Here is an 8,870-nt window from a genome sequence, read left to right on the forward strand (position 1 = left end):
CAGCCAGCAAGGCCAGCCATACCTTGTCATGCATCCAAAGGTGCATCTCAAGCTGGTCCAGAGAGGTGATATTCCCCCTCTATGCGACTTTGGTCAGGCCGCAGTTGGAGTACTGCGTCCAGTACTGGGCACCGCACTTCAAGAGAGATGTGGCCAGCCTGGAGAGGGTACAGAGGAGGGCCACCCGCTTGGTGAGAGGGCAGCAGGACAGGCCCTACGAGGAGAGACTGAGGGACCTGAACCTGTTCAGCCTCAGCAAGAGGAGGCTGAGGGGGGACCTGGTGGCTGCCTACTGTCACAACCAAATTAAGTAGTGCCCATGTCACAAACAAGTAATAACCATTTAAAACAGTTTTTTCTGCACTAGGTTAACTAAGGGTTAACAATAATGATAGTAACCGCTTTTTTCTGCGCATGTCAAAAAAAAATTTATTGCTGCGCCACTAACAGAGATAAAAACTTTTGCCTTCTTTGCTTTATATAAATCATTATAATTGGTCAAAGAAAACAAGGAGTAACCCTGTAAAAATAACACCCTAGCAAAGACCGCTAGATAATTGGCGATTCTAATTAGATTTATGACGTGGCGAAAAACAATTGGCTATCATACAAACAAAACCCGCTTACATTTTTCGCAAAGTCGAAGACAACTCTGCCCACACCTTGGAGTAAATCTGACAAATTGATCAGTTGTCAGCGTCTTCCCGCCGCGACCTCCCTGGCGTACCCTTGCCCCGCATGCCCGATAAGCCAACCGCCGGCCCGTATATATATATATATATCTACAGAACGACTGAATGACGATCTCTAAGCTGTAACTAACTAAGTATCTCTGACCTCCGTCCTACATAACCTTGACGTGGGTAAACAATCTTGCTTTACAACCGATAAGCGTCCGCCTAATTAATTCCACTCCACGTCACAAGTACCCGCCTAACGGCCTTCTACGGCCCCGAACCCTTATCTGCCCGGGTGGGAGTCAGGGAAAGCTGCTGGCTGGCTGCCCTGGGTCCCGACACCTACAAGCTCATCAAGGGGAATCAACAGCAAATAGGCAGAGCTCTTTTCTCCCCAGCACCACCTGGGGTGACGAGGAACAATGGTCATAAGCTGATGGAGAATAGGTTTAAGTTGGAGATCAGAAGGCAATATTTTACAGTTAGGGTGGCCAAAATCTGGAACCAGCTTCCCAAGGAAGTGGTCCTCGTCCCTACCTTGGGCATATTCAAGAGGAGGTTGGACGATCACCTGTCCGGGGTCTTGTGAACTCAGCATTCATTCCTGCCTGTGGCAGGGGGTCAGGCTAGATGATCTGTTCAGGTCCCTCCTGACCCTAGCAACTATGAAACTATGAAACTATGAGTCTATAACACACCAGGAGCTATGGGAGTAGGTACAGAGTCAGGCCAACACCAAGGCAACACACTGACCACTGCAGAATGTTGTGCTGCTTAGCTTTGCACTTGTTTGCTCCAGACCATCTTCTGGGTCCATCCTTCTCCCATAAGACATGCAGGAAACCCTGTTCAAGCAAATACCTAAGGGAGAAATTCATAGAAAATAAGCAAAAAAGGCACCCAACTCCTCAATTTGTTACGAGAAGGAAAGGGTTTCATTCTGATCTGCTGTAAGCCTCTGACCCTGGCAAGATTTGCAGATGGATTTTGCAAAGCTGCAGCTGAACAATAAGCAAACCCTGATCCCCCGCCATCTCATCCCCCCTCTGCTCGCCATGGCCCAGGAGGTACCTTCCTGTGGCACTTTCTTGACTCATGCCCACTGTGCAATCTCTGCTGTACTGCTCAGCTGTTCACCACTGGTGCTGCTCCCACCTACTCCTGTAAGTACTCCAAAGCCTTGTGCATTTTCCTCCATGTGCCAGTTTGCCCCTCTGAGATTTCCCCTTATTGGTTGCTGCATTCCCTGTCCTGAGCTGGCCTATCCTGATCGCCTGAGTGCCATGTCACTATCCCATGTGCAAAGGCTGCTGCTGGCTCTCAGCCTCTCTTACTTTTCGGGGCTGCTTTTCAGAGATGGAAATTTCAGGCACTGCCTATGTGACTTTGAATGGCAAAAAGACACTTGTGCTCAGCTTCTAGATGCTACTTTGTAGCTATATCAGAAGACAGCCTCAACCCTGTGGCATAAAATAGGCTGTGGGCACCTAGGAATCACAGGGATCATGCAAAGACTTCATAGCCAAGGGTACATTAGACATGCCTATGGCACACAACTGGAGTAACCAAGACCAATGTTAGTCCATAGGCTTCTGGGCTGGGGAACAGCTGACACAGCAGATCAACAAAGAAATACTGGGGAAATCTGCAACAAAATGGGATGCAGAACTGGGGAGGAAAAGAGGTTTTTGGGGCTTGTTAACTCCTTGGGCTGTTGCTGGCCAAGTCTGCCATTAGTTGCCACAGAAAGAGTCAGCTAGCCATGCCTCATCTGTGTGCTTTGGTGGGAACTCAAGGTAGGACAGGGAAGGATGGAAGCAACCAGGCTGGAGGATAAGTACTGACCTGTAGCAACACCCCTGATGTGTATCCACAAGGCAGCCTGCTGGTCTATCATGGACTTCGCACTGTAGGGGGAAAGTGGGCTTAGGGAAAGAAAGGATCACTGAGGGTCAAAGAAAGGGAATGAATGAAGGAACCAGAGCCTCAAGCAGCAGGTGCGGGCAGGGCTGTGAACACCATAGACCTCTCCTCTTACACTGCTAAGAAATGGGTGCATGGGTTGATGCTGAGTTTGTTTTTTTTCATGTCAAGTGAACTGCTAGATGTCAGGTAGCCTGCCCCCTCTGACCTTGGGGCCAGCTAGCCCTACTAACTTAAAGCAAAGGTGTCAAACTCATCTCAGGCCCTGGGCCACATCCAGATCTCAGGGGCTGCTCCTGGGCCAGGTCTGTGGGGCCACATTTTGGTAGCAGTGTGGGTCTGGGACCAGGTGGCTGTACAGAGCCACATGTGGATAATGTGAAGTTGGGGTCCTGAGTTGACAAGGAGCCAGGCGTGTGTGGCCGTGCAGAATTCTGAATGGGCAGTGGCACAGAGCCAGGGACGTGTGGCTACACAGAGCTATGTTAGGGAAGTGGCACAGAGCTAGGGTGATACTGCCAATAGTCATGTCCATTGGGGTCTGAGGACCCCATATTCTGCTCTGCTGAACTTCCAAAAGCCCACCAGACTACTATTGAGCCAGATGGAATGGTTCCATGGGCTGGAACTGGCCCACAAGCTGTATGTTTGACATCCCTAACTTAGAGCCAGCTAGGAAGGGAGCAAATGGCTCCACCTTGTAGGCAATGGACTCTGGCAGCAGGGTTAGGGGTGGCCCACAACCTTCTCCATAGAACATAGCTTCTCCATAAGCACAAATACAAGGTGCTGAAGAAGGAATCACCAGCATGCTTACAGGCTGGGGGAGGACCTTCTCAGCAGCAGAAAGCAATCTTGGAGTCACTGTTGACTCCAAGAGGAACATGAGTCGTCACTGTGATGAAGTGATCAGTAAGACTAACCGCACTTTATCATGCATTAGCGGGTACATGACAAACAGACCCAAGGAGGTGATACTTCCCCTTTATGCAGCATTGGTCAGGCCACAGTTGGGGTACTGCATCCAGTTTTGGGCACCACACTTCAAAAGGGATGTGGACAACCTTGAGAGGGTTCAGAAGAGGGCCACTCGTATGGTCAGGGGCCTGCAGGCAAAGCCCTATGAGGAGAGATTGAGGACCCTGGATCTCTTCGGGCTCCTCAAGAGAAGGCTGAGAGGTGATCTTGTGGCCACCTACAAATACATCAGGGTGGGACAGCAAGGAATAGGAGATGCTCCTCAGAGCACCCCTCTGAGTAACTAGGAACAACGGCCGCAAACTGACGGACAGTAGATTTAGGTTAGACATCAGGAAGAACCTCTTTACGGTAAGGGTTGCCAGAATCTGGAATGGGTTTTTAAGGGAGGTGGTGCTCTCCCCTACCTTGGAGGTCTTTAAGAGGAGGCTAGACATGCATCTGGCTGGATTTCTCTGACCCCAGCACTGTTTCCTGCCCAGGGCAGGGGCTTGGATTTGATGATCTATTAAAGTCCCTTCCGACCCAAACTTCTATGAATCTATGACACTATGCCCACCTTTCATGATGAATGCAAGGTGGGCATAGTGGTATGCAAGCTGGGCCCTGGTAGAAACTTTGGGCATATAGCAGAGTCCTTGCAGCCTGGTGCAACAGGCCAGCAGATGCCATGCCAGCAAGCAGCGTTTCTGCTGTAGAAGGAACCCCTGCCCCAGGCCAGCACTCTGAGGGAATGTGCATACTGCTGTCACTGCTGGAACAGTTTCTCAGGTGAACACACCTGAGCTGGCCTTGAATTGGTAAGCTGGGCATTCCAGTACAGCAGAAATGCTCAAGCTCCCAGTCAGCAGGACCCGAGCCAGCTGGTTCAGAGCTGGCTCAAAAATGACCACAGGAGCCAGCAGTCAAATGTAAATATACCCTCAGTTCACCCTGTTCCCAGGTCAGTTACAGGAAGTGTCCCATATGCTCCCACTGACACAAATTACAGCGCTAAGGGAGCAGGCAGCATTATCTCTATCTCTATTGTATAGATGCAGATGGAGAAAGAGATTGTGACCAAGATTCTCACTGTCCACTAACTGCCATACTGGAGACTCTTTTGCCATCCATGGGAGTCACATCATAAAATCCCTCCAGAAATGAACCCCCACTGTCCCAAATTTTCTATTAATCTCCAAATTAATCTATTAATTTCTGGGCTATGTGGCTTGCTCAAGGTCACAGAGCAACTCAGTGACAGAGCTTGGACTAGAACTGGGGTCTACTCAGCTTCTTGTCTCCTTTCTTAGTCACTCAGCTGACTTGGCTCCCTCTCCCACATTCTTGGTAACCAGGGTCTACCTACAACAGGGAAGTGTCCGCCTGAGGGGAGCTTATCTATCTGGTAGAGTCAGTGATTCTCACTCATTCAGCAGTCAGTCGTAGAGCCCCAGGTGTCAATAGACATTACAGCAACCCCTGCTGTATGACTGGTATCTGCCCTGCCACTGAAACTGGAATTTAATAGCTTTGCAATGGTTAATTCCAAGATGACACCATTCCCTTTCAGGCCTGTCTAATCCCTCTCCCATGTGTCTGCTCCATTTCCAAGGAACAGTCAGGGAGGAATTCTAAACACAGCCCCTTTCTTTCCCTGGAAAGACAGCCCAAGGCTTGGTACCAGGAGGCTGGAGCATGCTATGGTCCAAGAACTGATAGCTGCAGTGAGCTCTCTGACTCCCAAACATGGCTTCAGTTTCACTGAGGAAATCTCATCCTAGCAGATGGGCTTACTCTGAAGCCACTGGATTTTTACAGAAGAGAAGTGATTTCCCCAAGGCATCATGGAAAGATCCCATCTGTGCCGTCTCAGATGACTGTAAGTTTTGAGCAGGAACATGTGGTCTCTCAGGTAGGGAGGTAATATTCATTCCCAGGAAACCAAAAGTTTTCCCTTGGGACTGCCTCACATTCTGGACTCTAAGCTATACAGCAAGAGGTTCCCCCAGGCCTTTTATAGAAGTCACAAGGCATGGCAGAATCTTAAAAGATAATATGGAACAGGAGAGAATGCAAGAGAACTCACCTGTGCTGAGGCAGGCAGGTGTTGAAGGGTCAGGGAAACATTTACAAAAGCTCAGAGGCCCATGTTCAGCTCTGCTGCGTGTTTCAGGAGCAGCGGGAGTGCCTGTCCTCAGTGAGGGGCAGATGAAATACTGGGTCCATTCCTACAAATAAAGCAAAAGGACCAGCTGGTGTGGGATCAGTCTTGCCTCTATCAAGCACTGCAGTGCTGAGAGGCAGGGCTGAGCAACCACAGGCACCAGTGAAGACTCAGAAATGCAGCTTGGGGTTGGGAGCAGCATGAAAAAACCCAGGTTAAGATGAACACAGCAACCTGAGATGTCCTCTCAGTTTAGACGATAGAATATTTCAGCGTCAGGGGACAAGCATGTAATTATGTCAACTGAGCTGATATGACAGGGTTCACAGGGGCAGCGTACTACCATTCTCATTTATGCTGTTCCCAGCAGGAGCCAATCTCCAGGAAGAAACTTCCCCCAAGGAGGATTGCAGTCCTTGGTCCAGTCATGGCTCAATCTAAGACCCAAGGTAGACCCATCCCAGAGGGTTTTAACTTGTGAGCAAGGACACAGGGTCCCTCACTGATGACAAAGGGCTTTGTACCCTGATAGTACTACATCTCACTTCCATGTATTCACACAAACTGGCCTGGCCTGACCTGGGCTAAAGACAGTCAGCAAGTTGTTCACTAGGCAAGCACTTTGGTATGATCATCACTGTATGCAGATGCACAGCATTAATGATGGTGAAAGGAGACACCTGGAAGGTGGCATGTTGAAGCACAGGATAAGTAGAGATTGGGATCCATGCAGGAGGCATTGTAAGCCACAGGCAACTCCTTCTATCCCACCAGAGGGAGGATGGAAAGAGCAGGGTGAACAAGTGTGCGGAGATGACCCAGTAATCAGGCACTAAGTAAACAGAGAGCAACAGAGTGAATCTTCTCTTCATCCTCGCTTTCCGAGATGTGGGTGTGTTGCTCTGTGTCCTTGCAACAATGGAAGAGATGACATCTTGGCTCCCTTGACAGAATTCTTGATGTGGGTGTTTTCTTTAAAGCCCATATAGAAAGATTGCAGAGGTGAAAGGGCATTTGGCTTTTCTCAAGAGTCTCTGGTCAATATTTAATCTGATATGGATTATTTTCTGTCTTCCAGGTAATTTCTCCTCCCCTTCACCCCCCCACCCCACACACACACACACACCCACTCAATGCTAGCATACAAGGGGCAAGGAGGAGCTCAGACTCAGATGACAAGAGAGAAGTCCAGACCACTGAGCTGTTCTCCACGGCATGGGAAGATAGAAAGACGAGAAAGGCGCTTGATGTGAAGAGCAAGGAAGCCAGCAATACCAGGAAGAAGCACTCAGACAGCAAGGCAGCAAGTGACTGAAAATGGTCTCAGTTGGGCTGCAGCTCATGGGTTACACCCTGGGGTTACTAGGGACAATAGGCACCTTGACAGCCACACTCATGCCCAACTGGAAGAACAGCTCCTATATCGGCTCTAGCATCGTGACAGCGGTGGGCTTCACCAGGGGGCTTTGGATGGAGTGTGCCATCCAAAGCACTGGTATCACCCAGTGTGATATCTACAATTCCCTACTGGACCTGCCTTCTGACCTCCGGGCTGCCCAGGCTATGATGGCGACCTCTGCTGCTGTTTCTACCCTGGCCTGCATCATCAGTGTGGTAGGGATGAGATGCACCATCTTTGCTCAGGGCTCCCCAGCCAAGGACAGGGTGGCAGTGATAGGTGGGGTAATCTTTGTCCTGGGGGGACTACTGTGTTTCATCCCTGTTGTGTGGAATATCCATGTGGTGCTGCGTGATTTCTACAATCCCATGATCCCTGACAGCATGAAGTATGAGATCGGGGAGGCATTGTACCTGGGCATCATGTCCGCCTTGGTGTCCCTCATTGGTGGCTTCATACTCTGCGCCTCCTGCCCACCCCGGAACCAGCAACTGGACTTTCAAAGCATCTACCAATCCAGACCCCTAGCTGCCAAGAGCCCCCGGCCCTCCATCAGCCATACACTAAAGAGCCCCCGGCCCTCCATCAGCCATACACTAAAGAGCCCCCGGCCCTCCATCAGCCATACACTAAAGAGCCACCGGCCGTCCATCAGCCACACACTAAAGACTAATAAGAGTGAGTTCAACTCCTACAACCTGACAGGGTATGTCTAGGCACAGCAAGGCCCAGTCAATTCCCCCACATCAAGTCCAACGCTATCCTAGCAGCTGGCTGGGACCTCTACTGCTTTGGGGGCTACCTGGACTGAACTGTGGCAGGCGAGGGGATGCCTTGCCTCTCAAGCTTCTCATGGACACCTTCTCATTTAAATCCTGATGTTCTCTGAGGCTCCTACATGGGACTTACGGCTTCTTGGGAGACCAGTCATTGGTCCCACACACAGACTAGTCTGGCTTGGGCCCACATAGCCCTGTTGCATGAGATGGGTTTCCTTGAGCTGCCAGCGGTGAGTACAGCCCAAACCCAACAGCCTCAAAAGACTAATCTCCCTTGGGAACTCCACTCTGCCTCCTGAGCCTTGCTACTAGGAAGAGCAGCCTCCAGGATGGCCAGCCCCACCAAGTCAGCCAATATCATGGAGGACAGACCTGGCAGGGAACTGACTGGCAGCTGGTGGGGTAATCCCAGCTGCTGTGAGAGTTCACTGAACTGAGAGTACTGGAAACAGGACATGGGAGGATGTTTCCAACCTCCTGAGACTGGAGGAGGACTGTGGCAGCTGTGAAAGAACAGGGGCTGGAGGAGCTTTTGAGCAGGGTGGTGATGGTGGGGCTCACTTTTTGGGACACAGGGTGAAGCATTTGCAGTGTCACGGTGGTCTGACAGAGGAGGCAGCTCTCTGGGAGCAGCCTGGGTGCTGAATCCTGCTGTGGGTCAAAAGTGATGAGTTGCTGATTTCAGACAGCATTGCAATAAATCTGAGCATTCACTATTGTGCTGTGCCTGAGCTTTCTTCCCACAGTGAAAGGCCTTTCCACTTAGTCCCAAGCCCACCCTGGGCCATCCTGTGCCCCTTACACCTGCCTGTCAGCTGCCAAGCCCCAGGGCAGGCTCACAGTCATATTTCAAAGGGATGGGGAACCCGCTGTGAGACCCTACCACATTGAAGTGCCTGGCTTTGAGAGCCAAATCCTTATGGGGTCAGGACTCCAGGTCCCCTTCCTGATGGATAGAGAACAAAAAT

At 50.5% G+C, this 8,870-nt stretch overlaps 1 protein-coding gene across 1 annotated transcript; it reads left to right on the forward strand.

Moving 5' to 3' along the window:
- The first annotated feature begins 6,847 nt into the window (after window positions 1-6,847).
- CLDN2 (claudin 2) lies at window positions 6,848-8,578 on the forward strand. The gene has a single exon (XM_019488011.2). The coding sequence runs from the start codon at window positions 7,042-7,044 to the stop codon at window positions 7,837-7,839; it is 798 nt and encodes a 265-aa protein (XP_019343556.1). The 5' UTR covers window positions 6,848-7,041; the 3' UTR covers window positions 7,840-8,578.
- Window positions 8,579-8,870: the final 292 nt, after the last annotated feature.

The sequence above is a fragment of the Alligator mississippiensis genome, chromosome 8 (genome assembly GCF_030867095.1).
Source record: "Alligator mississippiensis isolate rAllMis1 chromosome 8, rAllMis1, whole genome shotgun sequence".
Classification (NCBI taxonomy): Eukaryota; Metazoa; Chordata; order Crocodylia; family Alligatoridae; genus Alligator; species Alligator mississippiensis.